Source organism: Pristis pectinata, chromosome 12, assembly GCF_009764475.1.
Source record: "Pristis pectinata isolate sPriPec2 chromosome 12, sPriPec2.1.pri, whole genome shotgun sequence".
Lineage (NCBI taxonomy): Eukaryota > Metazoa > Chordata > Chondrichthyes > Rhinopristiformes > Pristidae > Pristis > Pristis pectinata.
The window spans coordinates 10,576,125-10,596,441 of record NC_067416.1 but is presented as its reverse complement, the minus strand read 5'-3'; the positions used below and the strand labels follow the sequence as shown (position 1 = coordinate 10,596,441).

Genomic DNA, 20,317 nt, shown 5'->3' with positions numbered 1-20,317 from the left:
TAGAGAACAGAAGTTTAGGGTGAGAGGGAACAGGTTTAATAGAAACCCGAGGGGCAACTTTTTTTTTCACCTAGAGGGTGGCCCATATATGGAACGAGCTGCCAGAGGAAGTGGTTGAGGCAGGTACACTAGCATTTAAAAGACACCCAGACAGGTAAACGGATAGGAAGGGTTTAGAGGGATATGAGCCAAACAGGGGGGCAAATGACGAGAATCTGAGTCAGCATGGACCAGTTGGGCCGAAAGGCCTGTTTCTGTGCTGTACAACTCTATGAAACTGTCAGCATGTTAAAGGAAATCTGACAGCAAATTCTAGATGGGCAAACGCCTTCACATAAGCTGCTGTTAGAGGAACTCTACGCTCCACAAGATGCAGTTTCTTTTCCAAGTCTATCAGTGAAGACTTCAATGGTGTGAACTTAATCAAGTTGCCCACAAGTTCATAAAAGTGTTATAGAACAGTGCTTTGTCCATTACTGGAGGATTTGTCCAATTTTGGCCACTGCACTTTAGGAAGGATGTGATGGCCTTAGATGGTACAGAAAACAAAAATTACTTGAATGGTAAATGAAAGATGTATGTTATGGGAGAGGCTGGGAAGGCACCGATTGCTCTCAGACCCCAGAAAGAAAACTGCATGTGATACACACACAGACATGGGGAGGGAGAGAGAGAGAGGGAGGGGGAGAGGGAGAGGAGATACTATTGGCCATTAGTGAAAGAGTCAACAGAGGTAAGGCAACTGATTAAAACACAGGAAACATGAAGAAAATCTACCACACACAATGCGTGGTGAGCATCTGGGATGCATTATGTAACGGGGTGGTGAAGGCAAATTCATTTGTGGCTTGCAAGAGGAAATTGGATCAATATTTGAAAAGAAAAATAATCCAGGGTTATGGAAAAGGGGAAGGAGAGTGGGGTGAGCCACTTTGCTCTTGGAAAGCTGGCATGGATTCAAAGTACTGAATGGCATTCCATGTCCCCAATCATGAAAATTAGCCCAATGAAATTTTAATAGCATCATTGAATCCATACTACTTCAGGTTGTCTCATTCCCTTACAAATGCAGTGATTTTTTAAAAAATAAGTTTCAACTTTTATTCCATGTTCTCAGTTTTTATTTCACTTTTATATATCATTCAAATTTACTCCTCCTGCTTTAAATTTACTAGTTTAGGCTGCATTTCATAGAGGATATCAATGAGGGCACCATGGTAGAAAAGAACACAAACAAATCTCTGCTGCCTGTCACAGCTTCCATGTCAGCTGTCTACAAGGTGAACAGCAAATTTTATTCCTTTGCTGTTCAGTGTAAGATCAGGTGACCAAAATTTCATCCAGAGATGGATTTTATGGAGACTCAGCTGCCAATGAAGTGTGGAAAATTAAGGATTTGCAAGGGCCAAATTTGGATTGCAGATTTATCTTAACCTTCTGCGGCTTGTATTGCATTGCTATTGCTGCTTAACTACATTCTCTCTTTGGATTACAACTTTGCAATGTTTATACACTTGGAGCATGGCATTCATTAAAATTCTCATACCTATCCCAACTTCGTCTATAGTTACTTCATTAGGCAGAAAGAATATGCATTTTTTTTTCTTTCCACTGTATTTCATACTTTGAAGTTCACAACATTTTACAGCTCCCGTAATGCCTGGATCTGCCTTGGTCACATTATGCTACACACATTAGGAACAGTGATCATCAAACCCCTTCTGGTTCACTAGCGTCCTTAAGGGAAAGAAATAAGCTCTCTTTGCAAGATCTGGCCAAAATGCAAATCCAGACCCCTGACAATGTGGTTCAAGTTCAAGAGCAGTTAAGAGCCAGGCAATAAATGATGGCCTTAGCAACAATACTGAAATCCTATAATAAAGCAGCAGTATTTTGGAAATTATTGGAGCACACAAACTTTGTTTTAAATGATACTACTAGCATTTTCTGTAGATTGCCTCCATTTGTACTATAATCGGCAATGACATGACATTTTAGCTGAATATACTGTGTAAAAAGCTGATTAAATATAGTCATTTTCTTGTAACTAGAATACATCTTAACCTTCATTTGAACAAAAATCTCTACAATCCCTCCCGAAAGAGTTTTCTTTACTATTCTATTACAGGAAGTCCCCAGTTCACGAACGGGTTCCGTTTTTGAGACTGTTCGTAACCCGATTTTGTGTGTAACTCGGAACAGTGTCCACGCATGCGCACTTGGCCCGGGGATTGCGGCCGCGCACGCGCACTTGGCCTGGGAATCATGGCCGCGCACGCGCACTTGGCCCGGGGACCATGAAGGTCGGTTCGTAAGTACAGATGTTCGTAAGTCGGGCGTTCGTAAGTCGGGGACTTCCTGTACTTAGATTCTTTTTCATGCAAAGGCAAGACAAACTTGGTGTGTTTATATAGGTATTTAATTTTTCATAGAGCAAGTAAGCTGCTATACAGAGTGCCATTTCTTTTACATTCTTCCATAAGCAGATTCCAGATTTTAAAATGCTCCAATAGTTTAGGTGCATTACAGAATTTCAAAAATAAGAAAGCTGAGGAATTTTATCAGAATATAATTTAATAAGCACATAATATCAAATAATTAGGATTTCAATCAAAGAGTAAGGTTATTGGAAAATAACAGTCTAGTATAAGGTACAAATTATAGATTACTAAAATGAGATGTCTCCACATTGTAAAATACTGCTTATTAGTGGACTTTACATGGATTAGCAACACATCTAAAAAGCAATTTTGTTAAAGCTTTATATATTCCACAGGGTTGCTGCACTTATATATAGTGCCTTTAACAAGGTGCAACAAGGTCAGTTAACTCCATTTAAAGCAATGCACAAAAGCTGCATAAATTATGCAGATAGTTCCCACCCCTCCCCCCCCAAAAAAAACCCACCAACCTTCTCCTTCCCCCCTCCAAAGTTACCAGTAGCACAAGGCTTGGATAACTGTCTTAAAGGGTTGACTAAAAAGTTGGCTTTTAAAAAAAAACACAAAATAGTTAAACTTTAGTTTTTTTTTTCCAGTATTTAGTGTTGACATGGTGTTGTTCCCTTTCAGAGATCCATTCTGTAGCCCAGTCCTACAGCCTCGAACCATTAAACAACTCTGATTCTATTCATTAACATACGGTATTCAGAATCAAACTCTCATTCACATTGCTAATTGGGATTCAAATCACAGACCCCAATGTTAGTGGTTTTCTTTATTTTCTCCCAAATGCATTTAGTGGCTTTCTCTCAAGTTCCTAAACTTAACTCACAAATTTATTAGGTCCTTTTCTGGCAGAATTACCACAAAAAGATTTAGTTTATAAAAAAAATTAGTAACACAAGTCTATTCATCTGGTAAACCCATCTTCGTCAGAGAACAGATAAAGTTGTATACATGGAGAAAGAATATGGAGATTAGTGTTTAAATTTTATATCTCTTATAAAAATACCATATTGTCATTCTGAAACAAAAAACTCAAATTAAAAAAACAATTACTTCTCCCAATATTGGCATTTTGTTCAGAAAGACATAAGGTCTATGGAAGTCATCAGCAAGTTTAATTGTAATCACAAATTAGGTCACTTTTAAAATGTGCACATTATTGACCATTTTCGCAGTCTTTGAACATCATGATCTTATCATTACCCACTGCACATTTCCATTTTACACAAAATACTTCATAGCAAATGCATTACAAGTACTTTACAAGAGAACATATAATGTGTAAGATAACTTTTACATATAAATGTGAAAGATAATTTCTAGAGGCTGCTTCTCTTCACAATTAATAGCATGATACTCCAGTAAAATTCCTTTTTGTAAAAAATAAATTGGGTTTCCTGGCAAAATACTGTTATAAACATCAGTATGGTCACTAACATTGCAGAATAAATTCACAACTTTAATAAAAAATGGACTTAAAATTTGTCATTCACATTTAAAACCAATCTTATTCTGGGGAAACTAATTATCTTCCAGGAGAGATAAAGTGTCAACTAACACAGGTCATAAGGCCAAACTCTATAGGCTCATCAATGGGCAAGCCAAGTCAGCACATTCAGCCTAGTGGCTAACAACTGATTGCCAATCAAGTGCCACAAGGATACTGGTCAAAATGTGGACCCAAGCAAACAATGTTTGCATTATTACTTGGCATGTTGGGAGTTAAGGGGAGAAGTGGAAAGAGGGAAAAAATGGTCAATTAAAAATCAGATGACTCAAGGAGCATGCTAGCACTGGTTTGTTGTCGTGCTCTAGCTTAATTTTTCTATATCATGCATTTAAATAAAATGTTATTTTCATGCCTTTTTTCTTTTTACGCTACAAGTTGAACCACAATTTCAAAAAAAAAACATCAATTGCTTTAATACCACTTGCCATTTATTACAACTCAATCCTTTCCCCATTAATTACTCCCACTGCACACCCTCTTTCCCTTTTTGGTTGCATTATTTCTCCTTCATTTGGTTACCTCATGGATTCACTTAAGTTTTAGTTACTAGTAAGTATTACCAAAAAGTGCAGTATAGTTTTTCTTTTAAAAAAGAGAACAAAAAAAACACTATTGACATGAGTCCAGTTTTGTATTATCTAGTCCATTAATATCAGAACCACAACGTGCCTAGACTTTCCCAGGTATACTTGAGACAGGCATTCTTAGTCATTTACTTTTCTCATTAGACCCTTATATAGCATGCTTGTAACATTTCTTTCATAGTATTAAAAAATTTAGAAAGTTTTCCATCATGGATTAAATCATCTGTCTAAGTGTATAAAATTTCCACACTGGTGGATTTACTGAGATGAGTTTTGTTTAAAGATTAAAATCAATTCTACAGTATAGCTGTTCCCTGTCTAGAATTAACTAGAATGTGATTTTATTTTGGCAAAAGGTTAATTACTAAAGAAATTTGCAATAATATTTCAATGCCAGGTTTAAACCCCTGTATAGATGTGCCCTTTTTCATCTCTTCTTGGCCAGTGCACAAATGATTTTGGGCACATTTAGCTGAACATGTCAATATTATGCATTTAAGACCAATATCAATCTGACCAGCATTTTAACTGTGTGACAACCCTGCAAACCTATCATTATGCTTCCACCTTCTCTTTCTTTTTGTTCTTTTTCAGGAACGATGGTGTACGGAATTTCTTTTTCTTCTTTGAAGGAGATTTAGAAGGAGACCCCTCAGGTGAGAGGGTGTCGCTGGTGTTCATATCCACCTTTTCTGTTGACTTGATGGTAATCTCCACATTCTCCACAGTGCCAGTTGTTAACTGGCTGATGCGGTTTGTCACATCTTCTGCAAATGCTTGCCCATCTTCCTTTCCTCCATTCACCACCACTGCTGGCATTGTGTTTTCTGAGGCAGAATCATTATTAATGTACAACAGTTAGATTTACTTTAAAACAAAAACATAAATACAATTAAAATTGTATTAGAATGATGTTCACTGTATACCAGAAAATCAAAATTCTGTGATTGTAAAAAGAAATTTTGATATATGGTTGTCATCTAAGGGGCACTAAGGGAAGTAAACAGACAATCTTAATTCTATTGCCAGATTGTCAAAGTATATATAAATCAGGTTATTTCTCTTTTTGCATGCCCTCTACGAGCTCATGTTGTTTGTGAGTTTCACTGTCTATTCTCAACCCACTTCCCACTAGACCACGACACGTGAACTTCCCTTTCTGGCAAAGAGGTATAGATAGGTTAAGCGAGTGGCTGAAAATCTGTCAGGTGGAGTACAATGTGGTGAAGTGTGAGGTTATCCGCTTTGGTAGGTCACACAGAAACCCAAAATATTGTTCAAATAGACAGGATGCTGCTTTAAGAGGGACCTCGGTATCGTACACAAAACGCAGATGTCGTGTCCAGGTACAAGTAATTGGGAAAGCAAAGGGGATACTGGCTTTTCCTGTTTACAAAAGGAAATTAATATATTTTTATGTTTTACATATAAAAACTAGAATCAAAACAGACAATATCACTGACCTGAAATTCTCTGTTCTTATATAAGATTGCAAGCAGCATTTCAATAGCTGTAGGATAACCTTATTACAACTGTACCCAGGATAATTAACAGTTTTGGTCTCCTTATTTGAGGGATATACTTGTACTGGAGGCATTTCAGAGAAAGTTCATTTGGTTAATTGTGGGACGAAGCCTCTACTACTTGGACTTTAGTAGTATGAGATGTGATCGTCTCGAAACTGGAAATTCTTAAGGGTATGATGGGATAGAGGCCGAGAGGATTTGTTCCTTGTGGAGGAATCTAGAACTCTGGGACATAAAGATGAAGAAGAATCTTTGAAATTCTTTAAGAGCTCTGGAGGCCAAGTCATTAAATATATTCAAGGTTCAAAGAGACAGACTTGTGGTATATATGTATAGGAATCAAGGGTTACGGGGAGCAGACAGAAAAGCAAGGATGCCAAGTTCTGTTTGGCCATCATCTTTAATGAACGGCAGGGCAGGCTTGACGCACTCTACGGCCTAATCCTGCTCCTATTTCTTCTTAAATCTGTTTCTCAGCCACTGACCATCCCTCTCCCTGGCAATTGTCTGAAACTGAATCAGACTGGTTGTAACCTTGTTATTTGACTTCAAGATCAGTGTAAAATTACATACCATTTCAGTTCCAGAGCTCTTGAAGAATTTCGAAGATTCTTCATCTTTATGTCCCAGAGTTCTTGATTCCTCCACAAGGAACAAATCCTCTCAACCTCTATCCCATCATACCCTTCAGAATTTTCAGTTTCGAGAAGATCACCTCTCATACCTCTAAAGTCCAAGTAGTAGGGCAATCTTATTATCAATAAGATTGCCCATTTCCATCTCTGTATCTTCACCGACTCTACCAACCCTCAGATCATTGGAACTGAAATCTTTAGTCATGCCTTTCTTAGCTATTGACTTGATTATTTCAATGCATTTCTGACCTGCTCTCTCATTTTATCTGCTACTTGATCATCTTAAGTTTCTACTACTTGTGAACCATCTTGCACAATGTTATTTGCTCATAACCCTCATGCTCGGTCTACAGCATCTCCTGGGTAAGCAACACTTAGCTTTAAGATTCCCATCTTCATTTTCAACTCTCTCCATGGCCTTGCCCCATCCTAGTGCTGTAATTGACTCCTGCCCTCTGACTTATTTGCACTCCACTCTGGTCTCCTGACTACACCTGATTTTAATTGTTTCATTTGCAGCCTGCCTTCAACTGCCAAGGACCCCTCATTCCCCCATTAAGATATTCCTTAAAATCTCCCTCTCTATCCTGCTTCTTATAACAACTTCTATCCCGCTGTTATAAGACTAATGAATTGACCTCTTGTATAATAAGATGGACTCTTGACCTCACAATCTACCTCATCATGGCCTTGCACCCTATTGTCTGTCTGCACTTTCTCTGTAACTGTAACACTATATTCTGCGTTCTGATATTGCTTTTCCCTTGTCTACCTCAATATACTGATGTTGTGAAATGATCTGTATGGATGGCTTGCAAAACAAAATTTTTCACTTTACCTCAGTACATGTGACAATAATAAACCAATTATCAATTTTTCCTTTACAACACTCTTTAAACACCATCTTTTTGGCCAAGTATGTGGTCATTTAACCCAGCAGCACATTTCCTTTTGTATGTTCGAGTCATTTTCTTGATAACGTTTTTCTGATAAGCCTTAGGATATTTTGCTTTGGGCAAAGTGCTAGATCAACACAAGTTGTTGAACCACTGGCACAACCACATACAGTTTCTTCTTGGAACAAGTTAGCAAACCACTTCTCCTATTCCATGGATCTCTGTATCAAATAAAATGATGTCCAAGGCCTTGTAAATAGCGACAAAATATGGCATTTCCTCAGAGATTTCTAACTGGTCTGTGTTGTAGTAATGGGAATAGAAACTTGTACAGACACATCGGTGCTACCTGAGAGAGCAAACGACTAAAGAATAAGAGATGAAATGTCCCACCTTCTAATTCTGCTGGTAAGGCTTGTGGGGATTGAGTTGGTGATATCGCAGAACCATCATCTGATGTTAATTCATGTTCAGTATCTGCAGGGGAAGAGTTAGTTTTTTTTTCCCTTTTTAGTGTTAAGATTCTACAAGCTTTACAAAAATGTCATGCTTTTTAGTACAAAATCTGTTAGTTGTATAAATTAAATGCAAAGCACAAAGTCAGCACAATCGTTTATTATGGCAAAGTTAATTTGCTTTTCTATTTTGCAGCATGCCAAATGCTGGTGTTTAGGAAGAATGCAACTAAAAGCAGCATTAGTTTCATCTAAAATGTGTGAAGCTGAATCAGCTATGAAACTTATCTGAAAAGGAAGTAGGGTTCATTGTCCAACGGTTAATTTTTGACTAAACTAATCTGTGTCTCCTCAGTCTTGAACCACAGTACGTGAAGTAGTTAACGATTTCACACAAAATTAGCAAGAACATTTAGTCCCTGTGATGGTGACTCATGTTAGATACTATTCCAAGGGAGCCAGCAGGCTTTAATTATTACACCCTAGTGGTCATTCTTCATGCGAGTGAAAAGTGTGTCTGTGTGTGTGTCTGTGTGTGTGTCTGTCTCTGTAAATGTTCATCTCTCTGCTTGAGTGGTCAGTAGGGGGTGGGGGGTGAGAAAGAGGACAAGTTGGGGGAGGTCAGAAGGGAGAGAGACGAAAAGGAGGGAGCATAACATCAGACCTACCCGTTATGTGAAATACAGAAAGAGAAAGCCATTCCTGGCTTTCTACAAAACAGTTCCTACGAGCACAGGCTTGGGAGGTATGATTGAATTCAGGATGACAGAAATACACTTCAAAAATAAGATATTACTCATATTTGCAAGGTTTTAATTTAGACCATTTTATGTAAATTGACTTGGTACAATGAGGTGGAGAATCAGCAATTTAAACACAACACAAAAGTTGGGAATACAAGGGCAATCAATGTTGTGAGAAATGGAACTCAAAGACTAGTGGAGGGAGCCATTATGGATATAGCCACTCCTTGGTAAATCTGGAGATTCCATGCAGAATTTGAGATTGAAATCCTAAAATAAACCAGGAATGTAAATATTAATAAGTAAAAATAGCTGTATGTGGCATTTAGATTTGTCAACCACAGGAGGTCATTGTTTCCAATTTATCCTAATATAGCAATGTTTCCTTGCCCATACTGATTACGGAAATTAAAACAAAATTATTTGCGTTGTGCAATCAGAAATTACTGCATGTACTTTCAGTTTGGTTTCCATAACTTAAATACATAATTCCTTACCATCCAATCCTTGTTGTTTTCGTTCAATCATCCTTTTGTATTCCTCCAATTCATTCTCGTTGAGGTAACTGAATGGGTTCGGTGGGCCTGGTGGCATCTGCTCTCCCATTCTTTCGATTTCCAGCTGCGTGAGCTGAAAAGTAAGTACTTTTACATAAATAACTTCAGCTTTCAGGTGACAGCGGAAGGTTTTAAAAAAAATTCTCAAAAAAAATTCACAGCATTTGATATAGAAGTTTTAGTTCATTTAGACTGCCCTGTATCCCAAATTACCCTCAAGATGGGGAGAGGGCATAATTAGCTATGGAGTGCAAGGTGGTCTCATCCTATTGTTTTTGCTGTATCCAGTGCTCTTAGTCAATTCTAGGTATCACTTGGACTGAATTTCATTGGCTGAAGACTGGCTTCTGTGATAGAAGCCAAGATGGACCATCTAGTTGGCACTTCTTGACAGAACCTGTTTGTGAATATCAATACAATATCTGAGTTGCTATTACCACCCCCACAGTAGTTATGTCTGTGCGAATGTGGTTTGTCAGCGATATGTGGCAATCGGTAAAAGGGGTAGTGTTAAAAGTGTACAACTTGAAACATTTGTCAGAGGTAGTAGGGTTACCATTAATGCTGCAAGATAAAGCTATCTGAAATAAAAACAATGGTGAAAATAACAGTGATATCAAAAAGAAAACACGACTTCCATTTTGTATTACTCTGTCTTACTGAGTTTGTTTCAAGAGGGATTTAATTGTGTTTCATTTAAGATAATTAACTGGGAAGACAACTTCACTGTAAAGTTGAAGAGTTCTCTTCATTTTGACCAAACTGCATAAAAAGGAACAAATGCCCTAGGCTACAGCTGGGAACCCTGACACTGACATTAATGCAATGGATGCCAGTCTTCCTCTATGGCTGATCTAAGCAATGGCTCATTTTAAATGTGGATGTTTTAATTATAGGGAATTTAATTGGCAACTCTTGGTATGAACATGAAAATTACAACTGAAGGACAAAACTACAAATTAAAATATATGATGCAACTGTACCGGGGTGCTTTTCTTCTCTATAACAATACCAGCCAGTAATTGCGACTGTGGCCCTGCAGTCTTCATGTCGTATCGATTTTGTTCACGGATCTGAAACAAAAGTAATGAGTCAGACCTCGGTTCAGGCATGCTGTGTACAGCAGGAAACACGACTCTTTTGTAAATGACATTAAGCAGCTTTGATCTGATCAAAGAGTTTCATGTGATTCTTTTACCTTCAAGTAAAACCATCTGAATCTGAGCAGAACAGTGATGTTATCCTAAAAAGTTCAAACGGATTCAGAAGAGCTGTTTACTATGAATATATGAAAATGCACAAACTGTAAACCACTCATACTATACAATTATGACCCAATTCCAAAATACAGGGTTTGGTTAGAGCATTCCTAAATGAATTTCATTAATATGATGAATATTAGTTGCTAAAATACAAAGCACAAAAATTAATGGAAACATTACTGTGTGGGGGAAGGGATTAATTTTAAGATACTCCCTTATTCTCAGTCTCTGCCTTTCATGTAGCTAAGCTACTTAAGATCAAGTTTCCAGTTACAGCAGCTTTTTACAATCTTAACTGCCAGTCACCAGTGAGACAAATCAAAACTGGGTTTCTGTATGAGCTAAATTTGATATAGTGAAATCAATAAGAGTACTTAATTAAAAATGTAATTTCTCACAAACGGAATATGGACTATTCTGTTTTGTTAAGTTTATTCCTAAATACTTTTGAAAAGGTGATGGTATTCTGTATGGTGGATAGGGAACTCTTGACTTTCTGACCAACAGACTGCAATCAGTGATGATAGGCAGCAATACCTCCAGCACGATAATTCTCACACTGGTGCTCCACAAGGCTGCGTCCACAGCCCTCTACTCTACTCCCTATACACTCATGACTGTGTGGCCAGATTCTGCTCTAACTCCATCTACAAGTTTGCAGATGATACTACCGTAGTAAGCCATATCTCAAACAACGATGAGTGGGGGTACAGGAAGGAGATAGAGAGCTTAGTGGCATGGTGTCATGACAACAACCTTTCCCTCAATGTCAACAAAAGAGCTGGTCATTGACAAGGAAAGGGGGCGGTGTACATGCACCTGTCTACATCAACAGTGCTGAGGTCAAGAGGGTTGAGAGCTTCAAGTTCCTGGGAGTGAACATCACCAATAGCTTGTCCTGGTCAAATCACATAGATGCCATGGCCAAGAAAGCTCACCAGTGCCTCTACTTCCTCAGGAGGCTAAAGAAATTCGCTAGGTCCCTTTTGACACTCACCAACTTTTATTGATGCACCACAGAAAGCATCCTATCTGGATGCATCACGGTTTGTTTTGACAACTGCCCTGCCCAGGACGGCAAGAAACTGCAGGAAGTTGTGGACACAGCCCAGTGCGTCACGGACACCAGCCTTCCCTCCTTGGACTCTGTCTTTACTTCTCGTTGTCTTGGTGAAGCAGCCAGCATAATCAAAGACCCCACCCACCTGGGTCATTCTCTCTTCTCTCCTCTTCCATCAGGTGGAAGATACAGGATCCTGAGAGCACGTACCACTAGGCTTAAGGACAGCTTCTACCCCACTGTGATAAGACTATTGAACGGTTCCCTTATACAATGAGATGGACTCTGATCTCACAATCTACCTTGTTGTGACCTTGCACCTTATTGTCTACCTGCACTGCACTTTCTCTGTAGCTGTGACACTTTACTCTGTACTGTTATTGTTTTTACCTGCACTACCTCAATGCACTCTGTACTAACTCAAAGTAACTGCACTGTGTAATGAATTGACCTGTACGATCGGTATGCAAGGCAAGTTTTTCACTGTACCTTGGTACGTTACAATAATAAACCAATACCAACTTCAGGCTTTTGGTCCAATGACAAAACAAGAGCAGTATTTCTGAATGGTTTATGACTAGCAGGGGAACTTGCAAATGGTGACATTTCTGCTGCCCATGTACTCCTAAGTAAACATTTTATATTAAGACTCTTTGATTATGAAAATTATTCAAAATTAATTAGGGAAAAATTTATCTTGTACTCCTTTAGTAAAAGGGCATTCAATCCACCTTTAAGATAAATTAATCAATGTTGGACTAAAATGTTTCAAAGGTCATCAACCTGAAACATTTATTATCATCTTCTCTCCACAGATTCTGCCTAAACCAGTCCAGAAAATTCTGTTTCTACTTAAGTGAGTTAATATGTCTAAATTCATTATATTTCAGCATACATGGACTAGATTTTAGAATGAGAGTATCAAACAAGTAAATATTTCAACAAAACACAAGTCAAAAGCAGGATTCATGCATCAATTAAGTATCCACAAACCTTGTTTCTCTTATCATGGACTTCTCGTGGATCTGTATTTAGTGGAACAAACTGATTAGGATCTTCTATCTTGATTGGTGTCCCACTGCTGTTTTTTGAAGTGTTGTCTGCTTTCTTCCACTGAAAAAAAAGATAAAATCTCTACATGGTTCCTAGAAGAAAAATAATGGGATGAATTTTGCAAAAGAGAAAAGACAAGGCTAATGATGCTTGCCGTTATTTAAGTGGAAACTAGACAGCAAATTTTGCTGACTGCACATGCAAAGTTAAATGCAAATCCAAATGGTTATTGTCAGAGACATCCTGCTACTCCATTAGCTGTGTGATAATGGTTACCTCAGTAAGAGATCTACAATTTAAGATACATTGGATGCTGCGAAGATGTGATTCTTACCTGATATACAGGAACTCAACACACCAGAAAAGACTGGGATATCCATTCTAGTGCAAGCATTCTTTTAAAAGCAAATCTTTAATTACAGTCAAACTTTTTCACACTGAAAATCACCATTTAATAAAGTGTTTGCTGATGGCTTCCAGTATACAGGAATTTCCACAAGTTATTCACACAGTATAAAAACAATGACATCTTGCATGTATCTGTCAAAGGCGATGTGCTTTTTGATTCTTTAACTTATAATGAAGATCTGTTGCTAAACTTCACAGTCTGAGAAAATCAAGAGGGAGCATCATAAGTTAACACTAATTCTTACCAATAAACTCTCACACTTGCTTAAGTGGAGGGGGAAGATGGTAATTAGCAGAAATATAGAAATGGATCAGTTCAAATATGATGGAAATTGAGTGTGGATGACACATTGGAGAGGAAAGAGACAGCCAAAGGTATATACATAGGTAGTTTGGAGGTGGTGGTGAAGGGAAAGAGTTGGGGGAAAAAAAGGATTGGAGGCTCAATAGAGGTGGTACAAAGATGCAATGAATAGACTCACATTAAGGGAGTGGAGAAGATCTTCCAAAGTAGTGATGGGGAAGAAAACAAAATCTACAGCATTATTTTTTTGCTATACAAATAAGTAATGGAATTTCCTATATACTGAAAACCAACAGCAAGATGCACAGGGATGAATATCTCTTTAAAAGTTTAACATCAAAAAACTGCAGATGCTGGAAATCAAAAATAACAGAGAAAGCAGGAAACACTCAGCAGGCCTGTTTTTAATTAAAACTTTTAAAGCTGGGCAAATGTAAATTTCTATATTTATAATACAGAATAATTAATCAATTGGAATAAGATTTAAATTCCTAAGCATATTACAGTGTAATAGATGCAACAAGGTATCTGTAGCAGGAAACAATTGCTACATTCGAGAGAAAACATTATACATCTGTGTCTTGTATTAGGCAACATTCAGCTGAGCCATTATGAGTAATGAATTTTTTAGTAGACTCATTCTGTCCAGCCTTCTCCATGAAATTATGTAATCTGGCATTGAAATACTGGAAAACATTGCTTGTAGAAGCTTTGGGGAATTACGTAATATGCTGACCCACCCTCCAGATGGAAAACTGCATGAAAACAAATAGTTTTCAGAGGGGTAAGCTGAGGGAAATCAGTAAAGTTTTAATAGGATTGTCTTCAAGCTATTTCAAAAGAATGTTTAGAACTTAATAGCTTAGTATTTGTTAGTTAACCCTCGCCAACCAACATGTTCTAGGTAGGATTTACAAAACTATGGTGAGCAGTATTTTAGAACTCCCTCCAAAAACACAGTTACCAATCGTTCAGCAGTATTTCAAAATCACTGCAATTTACTAAACAGTAAATTTATAATCTTGCCACAAGGGGGAACACCTTTATATTAAACGACATCCAAATGCTGCACTACAACCCAATTTTGGTCCGAAGAAGTCACACAAGATCTGAATTTTACAAAGACAGACACCCTTGGATTTCTAACATTACAGAGTTCAGCATACCCATATATAACAGCATTTTCAGTCATAATGAATACTTGGCATAAGTATCAAACACATGACAGTAGATTTAGATGTTAGAGATTAGCAGCAAATGTTATGGATATGTACATACTGTAGAAATAATCTCCTGTAACTGGTTTCCATGAATCCAAATTAATTGTTTTATTGTTGAATGTTTAACACTGTAGCATTAATAATGGGAGCTATTCACAATATTTTGAATACAGCCTTGTCTTCAGAACTCAAGTGAGATCTGACCTGGGCTATGTGCAGGCAGGATAAGTTGCTTATTTTAGAACATAGAGAAGAGCTCAAGTCAAAATTATAAAATTTAGAAGTAACAAAGAGGTATAAATGTTTCAGCAGCATATTGAAGTCAATTTTCTATCCCTTCAAGTGTCTGAGGTTGTTGCTGGGGTACTCCATGCCTCTTATACTCCAAAGAAAACAAAGCTTGCCTGTCTAAAGCAAAAGCACTAAAAGTAGATGGAAGAATTTAAGCAACTTTAAGTACATCAAGTTTCAAAACAAGATTCTTAGAGCCCAAACTATTTTTCTACTAGAGACCTTGACCTACCAATTGAGGTATAAAACTAAGCACTATTTAGATTGTTAATTTACTAATTCTTCTCAGGGTGTCACTTCTGATATCTAGCCCAGTAACTGGAGTATCAAACCACAGATTATCCAAGACTAAAACAGAAAATATTAGAACTGAGCAGACCAGGCTTGCATCCACTGAGAGAGAAACAGAGTCAATGCTTCAGGTCAATGACTCATTAGAACTGGACAAGTGAGAAAACAAGCTGTTATAAGTTGCAGGAAAGGAAGGGTAGAGGGTATGGCTCTGATAGACTGCACACCAAAGTTTTCAAGATAACCATTGCAAAGAAACAGAAAAATAAATTTCAAATGAAATATCTGACATCTGCAGAGAGGAAAAACACGATTACCTGAAATTGCTCATATTGAATACAGAGTCCAATATTGGGCACGTTGCAGCTCTCAAGACTTGATATTGAATATCCCACTATGACCTTCTCCACTGGTCAAAGATGCCAAACCATAAGCTTGAGAAACAGTACCTCACCTTTCCTTTCTTCCTACTGCAACACTCAGGACTCTCATGGAATTCAATAATTTCAGATAACCTTTCTTCCTCCATTGCAGAATGTTTCAGTTTCAATTTGTTCTTTGATGCCTTTTTTATTCTCTCAAAATGCCAAAGTTTAAAGTAATGGTCATCTTCACAACTTGATCACAGACGTTTTCCCTACCCCCTCTGCACCCCCATTTTCTGCAACTTAAAACAGCCTCGCTTTTCCAGTTATGATAGGTCATTGACTTGAGATATTTAATCTGTTTCTTCCTCCATAGATGCTGTCTGATCTGCTCAATTCTTCCAGCATTTTCCGTTTCTGCTTCTAAAATATCACATTAACTAGATAAGCATACAATGGGATCCCCCAAACACCACATCAATAATAAGACACAATGCTGACAGTGGATAATATATACAGATGATATTCTTATGTAAGAAACTGATACCTGGTTAGATTCACTCCTTCATAACTTAAACTTACTTTCACAACTGAGAAGCATGTTTCTTTCTCTAAAACACTATTTGTCACCTAAGGACCTCTGTAGAAATAAATGATAAATTGCACAACCAATTTATACATTTGTCAAATATTAAAACATAAATTTATATCTTTAAGACTGAGAAGGAAACCAATGTCAAAAGCCAAAACCTAATTAAAATTTTACATATTAACAAGGCTCTTTCTAACAAAAGTATTGTTCGCAGAATATTCACAAGTGCTTTTAACAGAGAAGTTCCTAGCAACTGTGGACCTGGCATTGTGTACAGGTGTGAGGATGTGCCTGCAGAAACCAATTCTGCCACAGACCAGAGTTTCATTTTTACTTTTAGGAGGTGCACAAGTACAATAAGAACAGTTCTGGAGCCAGCAGCTCATTCTGAGCAGTGTCACTAACAGATGATTAAAATTCTGAATCCTTCACCAGCTGAGTTTAATGTTCATCAAAGAGTGCTAAGTGCCCAATGCGTACAATTCAGGGCATACTGCAAGACTCTGTTTCAGCTCATGCAAATTGTAGCAAATACATTGAAAGATACAAGATATTGGCCTGGAATTTGCATGAGCTGTAACAGTCTCACTGTTCCGATAGCAAGATTTAATCCAGATTTTAGCTAGAAAACATTTCTGGCCACTTCAGCATCCTTTCAGATGAGAATAATACTTGAAAGCTGTGCTTTTTACTTAGAAAGTGTCCTTTTTCATTGAAATGCCAAGAAACAGTCTAAAATTGATTTTACATCTGTAAATTTTGGCAAAAACATGGTGTATCAGATTTGGATTTTTCACATACCTATGTTTAAAAGGATGATATGAATATATGCGGTTATCTTCACAAATTGATTTTACAACTCCAACAGAATACTGATCTATTCAGACATCTGTTGGTCCCAGTAACTTCCCAACTTTATAATCTAAAAATAAATCCAACAAACATCCTATTGAAATTGTACAAAGTATCAGTTAAGCAGATGGCTTGGAATCCAAGGTTGTAGCTGACAGCTCCCTGCAGAAGTTAAAGTCCTGATATTTGCTACCTCATTGAAGATGCAAGGCTATTCCTGAAAGCAGGGTGGGAATAACCGATATTCAAATAAATTCACATAGCCCACTGTCTCTTTCCATGGTCAGTGTGAATGTCTGGATAGATTGCCATACTACTCAAAATTATGGTCTGACTGTTTCATTCTTGGAAAACAACTGCAAGTGGATGAGCAGATCTTTATTCAGTTTTCCCTCCTCTAGCCATTTCCCATGCACCACTGTCTGGGTGGGAATTTGCAGCCTAGAAACTGCTCCATACAAGGAACAGTAACTCGCAGTAGGTGATTGCTACTCATGAAGATCTTGACAACATCCTATAGCACATGTTACGGACTCAGTGAAAGTCCCTTTAAGATAGAGAGTGTGTGTGTATGTGTGTGTGGGGCGTGCTTACATCAATAGAAGATAAAGGACGTAATGACGTTGTTGAAGAAGTTAGAAGGAGAGAGAGAGAGAGAAGGGAGAGAGACACCAGCCTGCTAGTTTTCTCTATCGATGGATGAGAAACAATAACTGTGTCTGCCACTGAAATCCATGTATGGAAGTTGGAAGTAATCCGGTGGAGTTCACTTTGTTGCTGACCTGTAGAAGGAAACAGGTATTTGTGTGTGTGAACGACCACGATTCGGATGCTTTTCGGGGTGAGGAAGTCACTACCGAGTAAACACTGAAGTGTCGCTTGGGTTCCATCGTGGAACATTTGGATTTCGTATTTACTCTCTCTATGTTTCTCTACGTCTACGTCTTATCTTCAGACAACGGTGGTTGTTGAAGAAGCCCTTGCTCACGTTTCACCTTATGGCTTGTGGAACTGAACTTTAAGAACCATTCCGCAACTTGGAGTTTGGGACTTTGTCACACACACACACGAAGAGTTTAGTTTTTGGGGTTAACGTTCAAGGTTTAACATTTTTGAATTCTAACATACTAACATTTTTACTTTTATTTTACGTATTATCATAAGTAGTGATTAATAAAATAGTTTTTAACACTGAATCATGCTCAGTGTGTTTCTTTTGTTGCTGGTTCGTGACACACAGCAAACAAAAACAGTGCACAATGCAATATAATTTCTAGGTTTACATTACGTCACTTGTTGCACCACCACATGGAGTCTGGAGTGCCACACGCTTTGCAACGAAACTGGCGGCCAAATTAACTCCATCTCACCAGAAGGCCAATCTTGCTCCTTCATTCAGTTAGTAAACACCATCTACCAATAGACCAGTGGGCTTATATGCTAGCTTTGCACCTCCAAGAGCATATTCTCTGTTGGCTATAAGAACCACATTTGTGATGAGTACAAGTGGGTGTCAATTCATCTTTAAAGTGATTTTGAGCTACAAGACAAAGTTAGCACTAATTTAGCAATTATTTTTCATCTCAAAGAAAGCTATTGCACATTGCTGCTGTTCTAAGTTTCCACAGATACTCCCCCCCCACCAAAAATAAAACTCTAAAAACCTTCCATAATTTTTTAAGCTGTTTATTTTTAAAATTAAAAGTTTTAAAAACATGCAACATCCCATCTTAAAATTTGCAGGAATTTTCATTTGATACTGCTTATTTTTAAGTGATATTTTATTGATGGTAACTGATGTTGAGTAAAGCAATTGGGTGCAGCTTCCAATATGAATATGGTTTCAATTTCGTAAATTTTTTGGATTGAATAAATTCATTTTATCAAGTCCTATCCAATCCAATTTTTTCTTTCAACTATCTAGAATTGATTTAGCTTTTTCTTTGTGGAAAATGAAGGGAATAACATGCTTTTGTGATCTATTCATTGATAATTGACTTTTGTCTTTTGAACAGTTGTCTAATAAATACAATTTGCCTGGATCACATTTTTTTCGATATTTACAGATTAGAATTTTTTTTAAACGTTATTTTACCAACTTTTCTGATACCACATAAAATTGAAATTACAGAGAAAATTTTAGGTTTTAATCCTTATCAGGAGGGCTTGATAGCAATAATTTATGATCTGATTATGAAAATACGTCGAGACACTTGATAAAATTAAGAATGAACGGGAAAGAGAACTTCAAATACTTTTACCTATAGAGACATGGAAGAAAATTTTCAATTAGTTAATACATCTTCAATGTGTGCTAGACATTCTTTGATACAGTTTAAGGTGGTTCACAGGACCCATATGTCTAAAGATAAGTTAGCCCGTTTTTATCACCATATAAATCCTACATGTGACAGATGTAATTCGGAGGTGGCTTCCCTGACACACGTTTTGGTCCTGTCCTCTTTTGGAAAAGTATTGGAAAGACATTTTTAATGTTATTTCAATTGTATTGAATATTGATTTACAACCTCATCCTATTACTGCAATTTTTGGATTACTAATGATGGATTCCGGCCATCTATCCGCTTCAGCTTGTCGTATGATTGCATTTGTTACATTAATGGCCAAGAGATCCATTCTATTTAAATCGAAGGATCCTATATCTCCTACCACATTTCAATAGTTTTCTCAAACTTAGGAGTGGTACTGTTGATCCTTCGCTTAAATATGAGGAAATTTGGAGTCCATTTATTCAGTATTTCCATATGATGTAAGCAGACCTTTTACGAATCCCTTCCAATAACCTTTTATTTGAATGTAGAGGAGCGGAGCTATCGACATAATAATGTTTTTTAACCGAAGAAATAACAATGCAGCTTTTTTTTTTAAGTTTTTGGTTTGCTTTTGTTTATTTTTTTTAATTTTGGGGTTCTCTTTTCATATAATAATTTTTTTTTCCCAAATTCTTTTGTATCATGTTCACTTAGTAAGAGATTGGGAGGTTCAGAGTATATATTTTACTCCCCGTGTTTGTATATCGCAACTGTTATTATTGTAATCCTGATCTCTTCGCACCATGTGTATAATCACTATTGCTACGTGTATTAATTTGAAATTTAATAAAAAGATTGAAAAAGAAAGAATTGGTTGTAGCTTCAACAGAGTGTAGGTGGGCAAAAAGGTCAGCATGGATGGATTAGGCTGAAGGGCCTGCATATGATTATGAGATCTGGGTTCGCTGAGGAATCAATGATTTTATTTCACTG

General features: G+C 37.3%; 1 protein-coding gene across 9 annotated transcripts in view; it reads right to left on the bottom strand.

The window, feature by feature from the left end:
* Window positions 1-2,401: 2,401 nt before the first annotated feature.
* Window positions 2,402-20,317, bottom strand: part of LOC127576737 (gamma-adducin-like) — a 134,463-nt gene continuing 116,547 nt past the window's right edge. For 6 of the 9 annotated variants that reach the window (XM_052027440.1, XM_052027444.1, XM_052027439.1 and 3 more), the window contains 5 exons: window positions 12,669-12,788; window positions 10,337-10,426; window positions 9,294-9,426; window positions 7,992-8,075; window positions 2,402-5,368 (listed from right to left, as the gene is read on the bottom strand). In XM_052027440.1, coding sequence (XP_051883400.1) covers window positions 5,097-5,368; window positions 7,992-8,075; window positions 9,294-9,426; window positions 10,337-10,426; window positions 12,669-12,788 — 699 coding nt within the window. In that variant the 3' untranslated portion in view covers window positions 2,402-5,096. The remainder of the gene's footprint in view (window positions 5,369-7,991; window positions 8,076-9,293; window positions 9,427-10,336; window positions 10,427-12,668; window positions 12,789-20,317) is intronic. The other 3 variants (XM_052027448.1, XM_052027447.1, XM_052027445.1) reach the window with 1 other exon arrangement.